At 39.2% G+C, this 17,710-nt stretch overlaps 1 protein-coding gene across 6 annotated transcripts in view; it reads left to right on the forward strand.

The window, feature by feature from the left end:
• NFX1 (nuclear transcription factor, X-box binding 1) overlaps positions 1 to 17,710 on the forward strand; it is a 72,573-nt gene that overhangs the window by 15,714 nt on the left and 39,149 nt on the right. For all 6 annotated transcript variants that reach the window (XR_003004332.1, XM_024753789.1, XM_024753790.1 and 3 more), the window contains exons 4-9: positions 998 to 1,075; positions 5,791 to 5,896; positions 8,893 to 8,964; positions 10,478 to 10,617; positions 16,160 to 16,259; positions 16,343 to 16,560. Coding sequence is in view for 5 of the 6 variants with exons in the window: in XM_024753789.1 (XP_024609557.1) it covers positions 998 to 1,075; positions 5,791 to 5,896; positions 8,893 to 8,964; positions 10,478 to 10,617; positions 16,160 to 16,259; positions 16,343 to 16,560 (714 nt within the window). In the remaining variant the exon portion in view is untranslated. The remainder of the gene's footprint in view (positions 1 to 997; positions 1,076 to 5,790; positions 5,897 to 8,892; positions 8,965 to 10,477; positions 10,618 to 16,159; positions 16,260 to 16,342; positions 16,561 to 17,710) is intronic.

The raw sequence follows: 17,710 nt of genomic DNA on the forward strand, positions 1-17,710 counted from the left end.
ACATATTTGGTTTAAGCTATAAATCTTAAACCAGCTAAGCATAACAAATTAAAATATACTTAGGGTACAACAAAATCAGTTACTTTTACTGAAAATGGTAGCTTTTATCCAAGTAGCAACTATAAAGAACGATTTTTTTTAAATTGGGGTATAGTTGATGTACAATATTATGTCAGTTTCGGATGTACAACGTAGTGATTCACCATTTTTAAAGGTTATATTCTATTTATAGTTATTATAAAATATTAGCTATATTCCCTGTGTTGTACTATGCATCCTTGTAGCTTATTCATTGGAAAACATTTCTTGTATAGTTTGCTTTAGAAAATTTATAGAAAACAATGTTTAATTTACCCTTAGGATTTTGAGGTTGCTTTGCCTTTAACAGATCTTCTCCATAGTATTTTGTGGGCTTTTCCCAAAGTATACTAGTATTTAGGGATAATGCAAATTTTACTAAAAATATGCTTTCTGAACTTTGGCTCTTCTAATTTAAGACATTTGAGTTTTTCTGCATGTACTCAAGTATTTTATCCTACTTTTTTTTTCAAACCAAGATTCAGATGCTTACTTTGATATTAAAAATAATAGAACACTGTCCCACAAAATGAAATGTTAATTTTATGAAGTGATAGAGGTGTTAACTAAGACTGTGGTAATAATCATATTTTGTAATATATAAATGTATCAAATCAACATGTTGTGTACCTTAAACTTACACAATGTTATATGTTAATTATATCTCAATTTTTTTAAATGGAATGAAATGGATACCCACTGTATTCACGATATGAGGTCCTTATAAATATAAGCCTAAATGCAATATTTAAGCAAAGAATTCAGTATTGTGAATTTGTTTCTTAAATGTCTGATATCCTTAACATGGAAATTACTACTACTGCTTCAATATTATGGCTTTCCATAGATTTAAAAATTCTTAAATTACATGTGCTTTTGTAAGGAAATTATTTTGATTTCCTCTCATTTTTCTTGACAGATGGCCAGAGTGGTTGGAGGTGCCCTGCATGTCAGAATGTTTCTGCACATGTTCCTAATAACTATACTTGTTTCTGTGGTGAGTTTTTTTGCATACACTGGAGTCTCTTTCACTTTGCTTATTGTACCTCAGTTCCCAGCCCAGGAGAGGCGGTGTGCTGGGCATGTTTTAGAAGTCACTAATAAGACTTCAGAGCTACAGGAGTTTGTAAGACATCACATGCATGTGGTCTGTTACACAGCTAGAGTCACAGGCCTTTGTGTTCTTGGCAGACTGTTCTGGAGATGAGCCTTCTCATCATGCCCACCAGGTCTCCTTGATCTTAGTTTAGATCAGAGCTGACCAGATGGCAGAGGTGGATACAGACATGGGCTTCTTCTCATCTCTAATGGTAACAGCTTTGAAATTCTGGATTTGAGCAACATGAGTAAAGAGTAATGGTGAAGTGTACTTTATTTTAATCCAAGAAATCAGTCATTGTTCTTTATAAAGAGAGATTTTCTGTAAACCATCATTGCAAACTATCCTTGTGCCCTCCCTCTTTATGGAATACTTCTTCCTGGTTTTGCATAGGTCAGTTCTTCCATGTGTTAGGAAAAAAACTTTTCATGATCCACATGCTCATCTGTTGCTAACCTATTTCCTGCGTGTCTTTTTTTTTTTTTTTTTCTTTTTTTCCTCTTTCCTGCCTGTCTTTTAATGGGTAACCTTTACCATCTGGCTGTCAATTTTTCAGATTTTATTTCTTAACCATTTGTCTCCCTCCTTGAACCATTGCATTTTTATCTCTGTCCTCATTACCTCACTGAAACTTATTCAGAAATCATCAATGACCCTTTCCTGACCAAATCCAGGGCTGATTTATAAATTCTTAACCTTTTTGTCCACACAGCAGCCCTTAATGCTTTTGACCATTCACTTCTTGAAATGACTAGCTCTTTCTGTTTCTTTTTTACCTGTTCTCCTTATTTTTCTAACTAATTTGCTCATATTTCTCCTTTCCTGTTACTTAACTGCCAGCTTTCACCAAGAGTCAGTCACTGACCATCAACACTTCTAGACTCAATCTCTTTGTGAACTCAGCTATCTACAGTGTTCTTCCCCTTCTTTTCTTTAAATCTCATCCACTGTGTCATTCAAGATCTGACCCCAACTGTCCGCTTCCAAAGGAAGCTTCCGCTTCCTTATCTCCTCTCCCACTTTGGCCACTCTTATCCAGAATCTGTTGGTCCTGTATGTTCTTTTGCCAAAATCTGACCCTTAATAGATACTGAATTAGTATTAGCTGAAGGAATGAATATTCTTGAATGTACTACTGGAAAGGCAGCATGAAACTGGAAGCAAGAGATCAATTGAAAATTGGACAAATAAGACCAATACCCAGGCTTAATTACCTTATTTTTAAAGGATTTTTAAACATGAAGCATCATAATGAAATTCAAAATCTTGTTAAAGCCTTCACTGACAAATTGGATATGAGACCCTAAGAAGGCAGAAGAATGTGGGGATGAAGGTCACGATGATCTGAGTGAGGTGGAATGGTGTGGGAAGGCAAATAATGGCCTGATTTTACCTGAGGACTTTGCCCCACTCTGCTCTTCAAGGAGACCATTGGTCGGGAATTCCCTGGCAGTCCAGTGGTTACGACTCTGTGCTTTCACTGGCAAGGGCCTGGGTTCAATCCCTGATTGCAGAACTAAGATCCCACATTCTGCAAGCCACGCAACGCAGCTGAGTAAAAAAAGGAGACCATTGGTTTAATATACTTATTGTGAACTTATTAATGTAACAGATACCATGGAGAAACAGAGAAGAATGAGACTATTTACTGACTTCCCAGAGCTTACAGTCTAAAATTTAAGACACAATTAACTTGCTGTTCTACTACAAAGTCTGTGGGAGATCTTTGGGGTGAGTTTGACTTCTGGCTGGAGGATTAAGAGCTTTCCTGAAGGAGGTAGAATTGAACCAGGCTTGAAAACTAGGTTTAACACCAAGAAGTCTTAGGATCTGCTGGGAGAAGAGGAAGTCATCCATTTATGGAGCCCAGGGTCTATGAAGATGGAGGAGTTCGAGATGACTGAAAAGGTAGGGCTGACTTCTTCATGCCAGGCCTAGATATTGGGACTTCATTTGTCAGGTAGGTGCTGGGAAGCCACTGAGGGCATTAGTGTGTGTGTGTGTTTTTTTTTTTTTTTTTTTTTTTGGCCGTGCTAAGGCATGTGGGATCTTAGTTCCCCAACCAGAGATCAAACCTGGGCCCCCTCCAGTGGAAATGCAGAGTCCTAACCACTGAACTGCCAGGGAATTCCCTGATTCTTTATGAAGATTAGTCTGGTGGCAGTAGTAGAGTATTTTGGGACCTAAACAGTTTGGGGACTTACAGTAACCCAGATGAAGAATAGTCAAAGTCTGCAATGGGTTTTAGAGTGGAACAGAAAGGAAGGGATATAAGATTTCAAAGGTAAACATGAATTAACAGCAGTGGGAAAGGAAGGAACCCAAATGTGACTCCAAAGTTTCATGCTTTTGGAAATGGTGATACTAAGAACAGAAAAGGGCAGGGCAAGTGAACCAGGTTTGGTGGGGACAATGAGTTCAGTTGGAGTTGGAGTTGAAGTGTTGAGTTGGAGGAGTAAGACATCCAGTGGAAGCTGTTCTCCAAGGAGTTAGGAATGTTTGAAGAAAGATCAGGAATTAGGGAAGATAGTCACAGGTGAGAGCAATAGATGGGATTCTAGTAGGTGAAAGGGTAATGGGTGAGAAGGAGTCTAATGCAGAACTCTGGCAGATGAAGGAAAAAAACATCATTGAGAGTCAGGGAAAAGAGGTTGGGCCACTGAGAGATGGTAGGAGAAAACCTGGGCACCATATTGGAACAAGAAAGCACAGAGGCAGGGGAGCTATTCTAATAGTCTAGAGATGAGGTCTGGCCAGTAGAGAGGAACAGCAGGAGTAGAGGGGGAGGTGAGTTGTGAGATACACTATGTAGGAAAATTGACAAGATTTGGTGACTAAATAGAATAGAGAAAGAAAAAGGAGGATGCCTCTAGTTTTTGAGTTTGTGTGACTCTGACAGTGATGGTGTCACTAACAGATAGGGAACCCTGGAGAGGGTGGAATCTAAGAGGGAAGATGCTAACTTTGACTGTAGATACATAGGCAATTTGAAGTGACTGTGAAACCCCAAGCACAGATGTTCAGCAGACGGTTGGACATGTAGGACTGAAACTGAGGATTCAGGGCAATGCAGAAAATGTAGATTTGGGACTCATCGGCCTTTAGATGTATTGAACCACACAGCATGAATAAGATTTCTGAAAGAGACAGACAGGAGAGAACAGCAGAGACCAAGGACTGGGAACAGGCTTCATTTAGGGTGTAAATTGCCCAAGTGAGGATGAATAGCTCAAGGGCAAGGAGGAGTCCCGCGCCTCAGTTTTACTCATCCTGCCCCTGCACTAAGTTCATGGAATAGGCTTACTAAAATTTGTGGAGTGACATTGATTATAAAATTATAACCCTAGAGGGAACTTTCCTCAACATAATAAAGGCCATATATGGCAAACCCACAGCCAACATCATCCTCAATGGTGAAAAACTGAAACCATTTTCACTAAGATCAGGAACAAGACAAGGTTGCCCACTCTCGCCACTCTTATTCAACATAGTTTTGGAAGTTTTAGCCATAGCAATCAGAGAAGAAAAGGAAATAAAAGCAATCCAAATCAAGAAAGAAGTAAAGCTGTCACTGTTTGCAGATGACATGATACTATACATAGAGAATCCTAAAGATGCTACCAGAAAACTACTAGAGCTAATCAATGAATTTGGTAAAGTAGCAGGATACAAAATTAATGCACAGAAATCTCTAGCACTCCTATACACTAATGATGAAAAAGTGAAATTAAGAAAACACTCCCATTTACCATTGCAACAAAAAGAATAGGAAAAAAAATGGTCATGAAGACCAAGACACAGACCTACTAGAGAATAAAGACACAGACCTACTAGAGAATGGACTTGAGGATATGGGGAGGGGGAAGAATAAGCTGTGACAAAGTGAGAGAGTGGCATGGACATATATACACTACCAAACGTAAAATAGATAGCTGGTGGGAAGCAGCCACAGGGAGATCAGCTCTGTGCTTTGTGACCACCTAGAGGGGTGGGATAGGGAGGGTGGGAGGGAGGGAGAAGCAAGAGGGAGGAGATATGGGGATATATGTATATGTATAACTGTTTCATTTGTTATAAAGCAGAAACTAACACACCATTGTAAAGCAGTTATACTCCAATAAAGATTTAAAAATTATAACCCTTTTATGCTTGTATTTTAACTTTAGAATAGGCGAGTTCCTACTATACTGGGGGACTTATGTCCTTTCCATTTCTTACTGCCTCTCCCCTCCCCCCATTGCTCTCTTCCCTTATTCCCTCTTTCTGATCCTTACAGTAGATATTCCCATATCAATTCAAAGACCCATTTACAGAAAGCTTATCTTGTAGGTTTTGTTTAAATCGTAAATTAAATGTGTCCATTAGTCAAAGTGGCATTTTCATCAGTAAAAATGACGATTTGTCTTTTCCAGACAAACCAGAATTTATCATACTCAGTGAAGCTTTTGATGAGTAGCATTACATCCACCTTCTTATTTTAGAACAATGTGTTTATTGAACTAATGAACACCATCCTGATGTTTCGTGCTGTCTGGCTATATTATATTATTTCATCGAAGTCTAGGATGTAGTTGAAGTTTATACCATTGACTCTCTTATTTGATATGTTTTAGGCAAGGTAAAGAATCCTGAATGGAGCAGAAATGAAATTCCACATAGTTGTGGTGAGGTCTGTAGAAAGAAACAGCCTGGCCACGACTGCCCACATTCCTGTAACCTGTAAGTTGGAACACTATACTCCTGGAGATTCCGGGTGAACACGCTTTGCTTGCAGCTCTAAGTACACATATCTGGTTAGCACGTAACAGGACTGGGTGAGGGACAGTGTGGTATCATTTACTGAGCACTTGCTTTGTGCCAGGTACTCTGCAAAAGTTGACTCGTTGAATCCTTACAACAGCCCAGTGATGTATAGATATTTATCACTCCATTTTACAGATGAGGAGGGAGATGCACAATAATAAACAGTTGATCAGTTACAAATAAATTTCTGTAGGCTTTGGCTTCAGACAAAGGTTTAATTCCTTGGTTTATTTCTTAACGGTTATGTGCTGTTGGACAAATTACTTCTCTGAGCTTCAGTTTCTGGACCTGTAAGATAATAATGATAGATAAAAAATAGTTACAGAGTTCTATGAATATTAAATTAATTAACACACTCAAGAGACTTGGTACAGAGCCTGGCACATGGTAAGTGGTCAAGAAATGGTAACACTTGCTTTTATTACCCAAATCTAAGAGGAAACAGACATCAGACTGTCATACTTATTTCCACTGGTACCTCGCTTCTATTGCATGGAGCAAGGGTTGGATCAGAGGTCTTGTGATCAGGATGCAGGGACGGTGCTGGGGAATATCATTGTGGGGAGAGCTCTTCAGACTGAGCTAAACAGCATGGTCTGCCATCTGCTGGACAATCAGCCCTTCCTCTTCCTTTGACTGCTTCCATAGGTCAGAACTCAGGAACTCATCTGTTCCTTCCCTTAGTTGGCATTTTAGTAAATTCAGTAACAAGAAATTAATCCTACACATGAATTATCTTTAGGAAGCCTTCAGCAGAAATGGGGCCCTGTCATGACTGTCAGAGAACACCACTGTGATACAGATCAGGTGGTCAGTCATTTAAGGAGCACTTTAAAACACCAGTGCCCAGTTTCTGCCTCAGAGCAATTGAATCAGAATCTCCTGGGGTGGGTCTAAGCGGTGTAGTTTTTTTCCAGGTGATTCTAATATGTAGGCAGTGTTCTGAACCACTGCTCTGAAGGTTATGAGAACCTGGGGTTAAGTCCAGGCCTCAGGGATATTTGAAATAACCTGGAATCATCCACACTTGACCAGCAGTTTGTCTATCAGTCTAAAGTTATTTAAGGACTTCCCTGGTGACGCAGTGGTTAAGAATCCGCCTGCCAATGCAGGGGACATGGGTTTGAGACCTGGTCCAGGAAGATCTCACATGCCGTGGAGCAGCTAAGCCCATGTGCCACAACTACTGAGCCTGCCCTCTAGAGCCTGTGAGCCACAATTACTGAGCCCACGTGCCACAACTACTGAAACCAACGCGCCTAGAGCCCGTACTGTACAAGAGAAGCCACCTCAATGAGAAGCGCGCGCACCACAATGAAGAGTAGCCCCTGCTCACGGCAACTAGAGAAAGCCCGCCTGCAGCAATGAAGACCCAGTGCAGCCAAAAACAAATAAAATAAATAAATTTGTTTAAAGAAATAAAGTTATTTAAATGTCCAGCCATGAAAATAATTTCACCTGAAAGGGTTGAGGTATATCATGTGAAATATAACTGTTGAATAATGATACTCATCCTTAAAGAAGCATGGTTAATCTTATGTCTCCTGTGGGTTCTGTCTGTCAAAATGGATTATCTTAGGAGACCGGGCACATGTTCCTGGACTGTTTTCAGTGTTTAAAGCTCATAAAAATAAAAAATCCAACCAGACCACTTTATAGGCACAGCTGATTTTTATAGCAAATTCTGTTACCCACTTGATTAATTACACTTGGCTCTGATTGGCTATTTTTCTTAATTAATTTATTTTATTTTATTACTTAGTTTTGGCTGCGTTGGGTCTTCATTGCTGCATGCAGGCTTTCTCTAGTTGCGGAGAGCAGTTGCTATTCTTCATTGCGGTGCACGGGCTTCTCATTGCTGTGGCTTGTCTTTGTTGCAGAGCACAGGCTCTAGGCATGCAGGCTTCAGTCGTTGTGGCACATGGGCTCAGTAGTTGAGGCTCGCCAGCTCTAGAGTGCAGGCTCAGTAGTTGTGGCGCACGGGCTTAGTTGCTCCGCGGCATGTGAAATCTTCCTGGACCAGGGCTTGAACCCGTGCCCCCTGCATTTGCAGGCGGGTTCTTAATCACTGTGCCACCAGGGAAGTGCCCTCTGATTGGCTTTTAATTCCCAAAGGATTGTGATTTGCCATCACATAGGTGTCCCCCCTGCCCACCCGCAAAGTTCCCAAAATGTTTTAAGTAGTGATATTTCTGTACAGATGTGTAATTTACCAGGGGTGTCTGCTTCGAAGAGGGCAGTATTTATTTGAATTGGAATTTATTTCCATTTTGTTCATTTTTTCTTTGGTCTCTTTATAGCATAGCTCCTATAAAAAGCGTACTATTCAGAGGCCTAATTCTGACCTATAGCAAAAATTAGGCACGGTTTTTTTCCATGAGTCCCTTTCCCCTTTGTTACTTACCAGCATGCCTCCCCTCACCCAAGCAACCTTCTTTTCAATGTTCCCGTTGTTAGCCTATCACCTGGTTGTCACTTTACCAGCTGATGAGAAAATGTCTGTACTTCTCATGGATCTAGTAGATTTAAGCTCTGTTACTTTGCTCAGGTTCTGAACTTCTAAAGGACCCCATTGGCCATCCTGAGTGGCAGGATCTTTTTATCCCTACTCACTGTACTAAGTGGGCCGAGACCATATTTAGAAATGTTATCTTTGACTATCAGACCCAAATAAAACTAGTATTTTGACTTTTCTCATTAAATATTCTAAGATGATACTGCTATCGATTCTTTCTATATAAAAACATTGTTGGTATCTTTGTTTAAATAGTTTGATCAACTTTAGACAAATACTAAAACATTTCGTAGGAAGTTTATTTGCTGCCATATTCATAGTAGGGCCCAGCTGGGGCAGCTTTGTTTAAGTTTGGATACATGGGTATGATTTATTCATCACAGCCTTTCTTTTTCAGTCTCTGCCATCCTGGACCTTGCCCACCCTGCCCTGCATTTATGACTAAAACATGTGAATGTGGACGGACCAGGTAAAGTTAGAATTGTACTCCAAAGAAGACTTCAGTTTCCACATTAATGGTTTATGTATGAATTTCTAAAATGAAAGATTAGTAGGTAGGTGCAAATAGTATTTATTTACTACCATTAATAAATGGTAGGTGTAAATAGTACTTTTCCGTAAACAGTAATTTCCTGTGCTGCCTTAATCCTGCAATCTTATAGGTGATTAAGACGTTATAAAATAGTGAGATTACCCATTTCAGATGCAAGGCCAAGGTGACAGGGACTTTTTTCTTAACCTCTCTAGTGGGTGAAAGAACCAGGAATTGAACCCAGGCCTGCTAAGGTCCAGGAGGCAAGGGTCACTTATCTATGCCTAGCATAGTATCTGGTGTGTAGGTTTTCAGTGAATATTGTTGAATGAAAGAATAAGTAGCCCCAGAGCCCGCTCTCTTTTCATTATAATGCAAGTTCTCCTGTTTTATCAGTGCAAGGATCACTGATAGCTGTAGAGGCCCAGTTAAGACCACAGAATGATTTCTGAACCACAAGACGAGATGGGATAGTGCAGGTTTTCAGTGATAAGCATTTTTTAAATGTTTACTGAACTTACAAGGGTAGTAGTGTGGCCTTACAGAGTCACATGCAAGGGGCTGTAGGTCAAAAGCCCAGGTCAGATTTGGGCTCTGCCACTAACTAGTTGTTGACCTGGGCAAGTTGCTTCTTCTTGGTGAGCCTCATTTTTCTTATCGTATGGTAGAAATAATAGTGTCTTCCTCAAGGGGTTGATGTTAGCCTTGACACTGAGCACTGGAAACTGATCATCTATGTATGTAACAGTGACTTCTTAAAATATGTAGTTGAAGTGGGAATAGGGGGATAGAATAAAACTTTTTGTGGGAGAGTAGACTCCAAGGTCTAAACCATTACCTTGGAAAGAAACCTGAAGATGATTGTCTAAGAGCAGCAGCCTCATATCCTTCTCTAGCGGATAAGTTGGCAAAATCAGGATGTTTATTAGAAAAAAAGCCAGAATGATGTCCCCATCCTGAATCAAAGTACATACAGTATGTTCTTAAGCATCATAACTGCCTAAAATGCCAGAGTGCCAGGTCCCAGGAGAATGCCATTGTGCTTTCATTCCAAGAATGTTCATTACGACTACACCTCCCAACCTCCCTACCCACCTCTGTAAGATACTAAGGGAGCTCCAGGCTCTTTCCCCTCCTGCATGCTGTTTCAACTCAGAGAAGAAATCACATTGTAACAAATACTTAGGCCCTCAGTTCCTCACTGGCCAGAAAATAGGGGGGAGAAAAACGGCAGAATAGGAAATAAGGAAAGCAAAGGAGGAAAAAGAAGAAAGAGTGGAGAAGGGAAGAGGAATTGAGGAAATGATTGGAAGAGGGAAACAGAAAAAGTAGGGGAAACTGGGCAAAGAGAAAAGGTTTAGTAGGTTTTGAGGGAAGGTTAGTTTAGCTGTCAAATAGGACCTCAATGTCCAACATTAGACTAATACTGTCTTTACATCTATTTTTACAGGCACACAGTTCGCTGTGGTCAGGCCATCTCAGTCCACTGTTCTAACCCTTGTGAGAATGTTTTGAATTGTGGTCAGCACCACTGTGCTGAGCTGTGCCATGGGGGTCCATGCAAGCCTTGTCGGATCATATTGAACCAAGGTAAGTGGTGAGCACACCAGCCAGCAGTACTTGGGTACTTTTCTGGAACCTTATTTATGGTTGTCTTGATGACATGGATTTGTTTCAAGCCTGTAGTCACAAAGACTCTATTAGGTCTGGTACCTTGGGTAGAGAGAACTGGAGATACATGAATGATTAGACGTTTTTTTGTTTTGGGGGCGTTTTTCTGCCACACCTTGCAGCATGCGGGATCATAGTTCCCCTACCAGGGATCAAATCCACGCCCCCTGCAGTGGAAGCACAGAGTCTTTAACCACTGGACCTCCAGGGAACTCCCTAGGTGGTTTTCATTATTTTGGTTACATACTACCAGTATAGGTCATTGTCCTGTAGAATTTGGATGGTAGATTTTTTTTAATGCTGTTTAAAAGTAACTGCTTGTGAATTTTTTTTGCAGTAATTACTTGAAAAAGACCCAGAAAGGCCAAAGTGATCTTGAAAAGGAACAGTTGAAAGACCTGATTTTAAGACTTACAAAGTTACAGTAATTGTGACATTGTGGTTATTGGTGTAAAGGTAGACTAGTAGATCAATGGAAGACAATAGAGTCCAGAAATAGACCTCAATATATACAGTCAGTTGATTTTCAACCAAGATATTAAGTTAATTCAGTGGAAAAAGGAGTCATTTTACAGATGGTCCTAGAACAGCTAGATGTATATATGGGAAAAAAGTGACCCCCAACCCCTGTCTCACTCTTTACATGGAAATTAATACTATATGGGTCATGGGCTTAAATGTAAAACCCAGAAACATAGTTTCCAGATAAAACTATAAGAGAATATTTTCATGACTTTGGGATCAGGCAAAGATTTCATAGAGCAGCAGCAAAAGTACTAACCGTAAAAGAAAATAATTGATAAATTGAACTTTATCACATTAAGAAAATGAATTGATAAATCAGAGATTGTATCCAGAATATTTAAAGTACTCCTACCAAAGAAAAAAAGAAAAAGATAAAGTACTCCTACAAATCAACAAAAAAAGACAAACAACTCACACAGTGAGCAAAAGACTTGAACAGGTACTTCACAGAAGAAATATGTTAATGGCCAGTAAACACATGAAAGGTGCTTAACACCTTTAAACACTAGGAAAATGTAAATTAAAACCACAATAAGGGTAGAATAGTATAACCACTTTAGAAAACAGTCCAGGGGAGTTCCCTGGTGGCCTAATGGTTAGAATTCTGGGCTTTCACGGCCATGGCTCAGGTTCAGTCCCTGGTCAGAGAATTGAGATACCACAAGCCACATGGTGTGGCCAAAAAAGAAAAAGAAAAAGAAAACTGTCCAGTAGTTCCTTTAAAGGTTAAATATAGAATTACCATATGATCCAGCAATTCAACTCCTTGGCATATACCCAAGAGAAATGAAAGTATATGTCCATACAGAACTTGTAAATATATGTTCATAGCAGCATTTTTCATAATAGTCAAAATGTGTCAACAATACAAATTCCTATCAACTGATGAATGGAATAAATGTGATATGTCCATAAAAAGGAATATTATTTAGCCATGAAAAGGAATGAAGTATTGATACATGCTATGAAGTGAATGAACCTCCAAAAACATTATACTAAGTGAAAGAAGTGAGTCTCAAAGGACCACATATTGTGTAGTTCCTCTGTTTGTGTGACTGCCTCTAATCTTCAGGGATCCTGAGCTACTATGTATTGGTTATATAGTTTTATTTTACTAGATTTTACTTTGGTGTGATGCTGTTGATCAGTGCTTGCACTTACAATAAGAAATACCCCATGGGCTTCCCTGGTGGTGCAGTGGTTGAGAGTCCGCCTGCCGATGCAGGGGACGCGGGTTCGTGCCCCAGTCTGGGAGGATCCCATATGCCACGGAGCGGCTGGGCCTGTGAGCCATGGCTGCTGAGCCTGCACGTCCGGAGCCTGTGCTCCGCAACGGGAGAGGCCACAGCAGTGAGAGGCCCGCATACTGCAAAAAAAAAAAGAAAAGAAAAGAAAAAAATACCCCTATGAAATGTTTTGTGCTGTGCACTATAAGGATTTTATATAGGGAATTGTGCCATATACTACTCAGTATTCTGTTTATGGGTCCTCTTGGAAGAAAGTCTTGTCTGGTCTTGGTTCCAAGAATAGTTGTTTTTCCTCAAAGACTATATCTTAGGAAGCTGGTATAACTGACCTAATGTTCATCTTTATAGTGTGTACTTTTTAGCTGTGATTCATACTCTGTCCTTACCATTGTTTTTCTTTTTCTTTTCACATCTTTTAATTTACATTCTCTAGATATATCTCATATATCCTTATATGCTGCCTCAAATCCATTTTGAGATAAGGCAGGAGTTAAATATATATTGGCAGTTTGGTTTTAGCAGTGTAGATTGTAGTGTGGGAGAGTCCCTTTGATTTGGACGATTTTTAGCTTTTGGTACATATTGGGCTGAATCACACTTTTTTGTCAGATTTGTATGGATCCCAGTCTCTTCCTTTTTGTTTTTGTGTATGTAGCTGATTTTTCAAACCCAGTTGAAGACTTTTTGTTTGTCTATATTAAATATCTAGCAGAGCATTTTGGCCATCAGTGTAGTTTATTTATCTTCTTGAATTGTAATTCTCCTAAGATCGCTTTCAGCCTTATCTGGAGATTTAATAAGCATTCCTTCTGGGTCTTCATTCACGTGTTGGTAAAAATGCTGAACAGGTTCAGGCTGGCAACAGAGACCTTTCTGCAGACTGTCTTTGGTTCCTTAATACTCTTTAAACAGCAGTGACTCCACCCAACTCTTCTGTCATCAGCTCATATTTCTGTCTCTTGTGCCTAAGCATAGTAGAGTTTTTAGTGTTGTACTCACATTATTTCCTGATTGATCAGGGGCTCTACTTTTGTTTTTATTGTCACAATTTTCTTTTCTTTTCTTTCTTTCTTTTTTTTTTTTGAGATCTACATGCTTAATTTTTTTTTATTAAGTATAGTTGATTTACAATGTTGTGTTAATTTCTGCCGTACAGCAAAGTAACTCAGTTTTACATATATATACATTCTTTTTTATATTTTCCATTATGGTTTATCCCAGGACATTGAATATAGTTCCCTGTGCTATATAGTAGGACCTGTTGTACATCCATTCTATATGTAACAGTTTACATCTACTAACCCTAAACTCCCAGTCCATCCCTCCCCCACCCCCCCTTTCTTGGCGACCACAAGTCTGTTCTCTATGTCTGTGAGTCTGTTTCTGTTTTATAGATAAGTTCATTTGTGTCATATTTTATTTATTTTATTTAATTTTAATTTTATTTTATTTTATTTTTGGCGACATTGGGTCTTCATTGCTACATGTGGGCTTTCTCTAGTTGCGGCGAGCGGGTGCTACTCTTCGTTGCGGTGCTTGGACTCTAGGCATGCGGGCTTCAGTAGTTGTGGCTCGCAGGCTCTAGAGCGCAGGCTCAGTAGTTGTGGCACACAGGCTTGGTTGCTCCGCAGCATGTGGGATCTTCCCGGACAAGGGCTTGAACCCGTTTCTTCTGCATTGGCAGGTGGATTCTTAACCACTGCACCACCAGGGAAGCCCTGTGTCACATTTTAGATTCTACATATAAGTGGTATCATACGGTATTTGTCTTTCTGTTTCTGATTTCACTTAGTATGATAATCTCTAGTTGCATCCACGTTGCTGCAAATGACATTATTTTGTTCTTTTTTATGGCTGAGTAGTATTCCATTGTATATATGTACCATTCATCTGTGGATGGACATTTAGGTTGTTTCCATGTCTTGGCTATTGTATATATATCCATCCATTGTATATATATCCATTCATCTGTGGATGGACATTTAGGTTGTTTCCATGTCTTGGCTATTGTGAATAGTGCTACTGTGAACATAGGGGTGCGTGTATCTTTTTGAATTATAGTTTTGTCCAGATATATGCCCAGGAATGGGATTGCTGGATCATATGGTAATTCTATTTTTAGGTTTCTGAGGAACCTCCATACTGTTTTCCATAGTGGCTGTACCAATTTACATTCCCACCAACAGTATAAGAGAGTTCCCTTTTCTCCACACCCTCTCCAGCATTTGTTACTTGCAGACTTTTTGCCTCGAGGTATTCTTTAGTTTTCTTTTTGATTTCCTCGTTGACCCATTGGTTTTTTAGTAGCATGTTGTTTAGTCTTCATGTAATCGTTTTTTTCTCATTTCTTTTCCCTTGGTTGATTTCTAGTTTCATGCCATTGTGGTCAGAGAAGATGCTTGAAATAGTTTCTATACTCTTAAATTTGTTGAGGTTTGTTTTGTGCCTTAGTATGTGGTCAATCCTAGAGGATGTTCCATGTGTACTTGAAAAGAATTTATTGTCACAGTTTTCTGACCCTTGATTCTTTGGTTCACAGCTGTCCTATGTCTCTGAAAAAAAGCCTCTGCTCTATTTGAGCAGAAACTTAGCAAAGAAAAGCCTGCTTGCAGAAGCTCTCAGTTGCTAGGGTTTGTTCACCAGTTTGTTGATTCCACCAATATTAATTGTATTTCCTGCACCTGTATTAATTCTTCTAATAAGTTTATTGATAATGAGTTTTAGAACAGGGGATGGAACTGCACATGTATTTACTGGAAGAGTAAATGTATATTTTAAAAATCAAGAGTCTTGGTTAATGTCTTTATTGACAACAAGTTTTCATTATAAACTGAAAATGTAAAGTGGCCCTTATCAGAAAAATTATCTAAGTTGATGAAAATTAGTCCTTACCAGACTTTGTTACATATTAGTCAGAAACTTTTTTTTTTTTAGTTTCCTTTAGAAACTAACTCCTTAAATATAACACATGCTTATTGCTGATCTCAAGAAATAAAGTAACCCATTATTTCTTCAACCCATAGAAAAATCTATAGATATTAGACTAGGTTATCTATGCAGTAAATAAAAGTCTCAAGTTATTTGAAACACTTTTTACTCATTGTCAGTACTCAAACATGATTACTTCAAATTTAACAATAGTAGAATACAAATTAATAAGGATTTTATATTGTGCCTATTTTTAAATTTCTTTTTAGCATCAGAGACTTTTTCCAAGCATTTTATGTGAACCCCAAGATATGAAGTATTAAATATCTGTTGCTTGGTTGAAGTGAGGATGGAATCCAGTTATCACCTCCTCCATAACTACCACCAGTTTAGCTTCCATCTCCTGCAGCATCTCCGCAATACCCCAGAAAGCCTCACAATCCATGGTTTTCAACCATGACATTATGGACCAGAGAGTAGTCTTTTACATTAAAGGATTGCTTCACTTTAATGCTCATATTGAGGTGTGCTGCAGGGGCACCATGAGATATGGACAGAGTCTATCAAGGCCTTTTTAATTCTTTTTCTGTGGTGAAGCTCTTAAGTGGGGCTTAGAGCTGCTGTATAAGCCACATTTATTTCTGCATCAGGTCTAATCAACACTAGTGAATAGCATTTTGTGTTTTCTTATAGATTGTTTAGAATATTTTAAACACCTGTACAGATTACTAATCTCCTGTTTCTGAAATTATGTTCTCAAGTATGCTACTGTGGCAGCACCTCCCGAGACGTGTTATGTGGAACAGACGTAGGAAAGTCTGATGGATTTGGGGACTTTGGCTGTTTAAAGATATGTGGCAAGTAAGGTTTGATGTTTTCCTCAGTTAGAATAAAGCTGTATTTTATGCAACAATTATGTAATAGTCTGTTGTTTTTCTTAACAGGGACTTGAAATGTGGGAACCACATGTGTTCACAGGTGTGCCACCCTCAGCCCTGCCAGCCATGCCCACGGCTCCCCCAGCTGGTGCGCTGTTGCCCTTGTGGGCAAACCCCTCTCAGCCAATTGCTAGAACTTGGAAGTAGCAGTCGGAAAACATGCATGGATCCTGTCCCTTCCTGTGGAAAAGTGTGCGGCAAGCCTCTGCCTTGTGGTTCCTTAGGTAATTAGTAGGCATAAAGTTGTCTTTAAAAATATGAATGTAAATTTTTGGCAGCAATGGCTACTTAAACAAAATAGTACATAATTCTAGTTACAATATCAGAGGTTTTTCTAAATATTATGATCAAATTTGTGTGGGTACTTTTTCTTTCCTCCTCAGATTATATTTCTGAAAACTCACATTTGCCCAAACAATCTCTCTTTCTAATTCAGGTATTTTATTGCCGACTCAGGACAGTTGTGGTTAGATACTATTTTGTGGGGGAGTGGGCATTGGGGTGTTTATGATTTCTCTTAGCAGCCTACACTAGTATGAATGCCAGGTATCGTTTTACTAATTTAGGGTTCAACAGGTGTTTAGAAACATTTTCGTATAATAGAAACATCTTAAAATAACGGAGTGAGGTGTTTAAGAACTGAAATTTTAAGTACACTTAAACTTCATTCATTTGAACCACTCAAGAAATGTCTTTCTCTACAGCTAGGTTTCCCATATAGCTGAGGATAACACTTCCTGAGCATCATTTTGGAGGGACATTTTTCTAAAATTTACATTCCCTTCTTTCTTTAAACAGAGGATACTGAAGACGATTTCTTTCCCCTTATTTGACCCAGAGTCATCATTTCCCTGAACCTCAGTTATTGTATTATGCTGAATACACTGATTTCCTCTGGGCTTGCTGAGGTTTCTCAGGTGATTTCCCCATAGCAGTGTACAGTTTGAATTGTTTTATTTATTTGTTAAAGCTTTTGGTTGTTTTTTTTCTTATGAATGCTTTCAGTATGCCTATGTGCCTACCTTTAGTGACTCTCCCTTTCTTCTGACTTGGGGCTTCTGATTACTTGGTTATAGAAACCAGAAAACATTTGTTGGGATTAGCTATAGTGTAATAGTCTGAGCTTCTGACAGAGACTTTTTGAGGCAGTCCTTGGGATATGGATATGTACAGTGTTTGCAGTGACTTGGCAGCTTCTCTCCTGAGTGAGTGTTCAAAGGCTGTGTGTTTAGAAAAATGAAATTGGGCAAGTGAGTTTGAATAAGAGATGTGTTCCTATAACTAACTGTGATAAAGATAGAATCTTTAGGTTTGGTTTTGCATTTTTCCAAAAAGAGAGATTTCACATTTCTTCCAAGCACCAGTAGGAGCACC

Source organism: Neophocaena asiaeorientalis, unplaced genomic scaffold (genome assembly GCF_003031525.2).
Source record: "Neophocaena asiaeorientalis asiaeorientalis breed wild unplaced genomic scaffold, Neophocaena_asiaeorientalis_V1.1 scaffold220, whole genome shotgun sequence".
Classification (NCBI taxonomy): domain Eukaryota; kingdom Metazoa; phylum Chordata; class Mammalia; order Artiodactyla; family Phocoenidae; genus Neophocaena; species Neophocaena asiaeorientalis.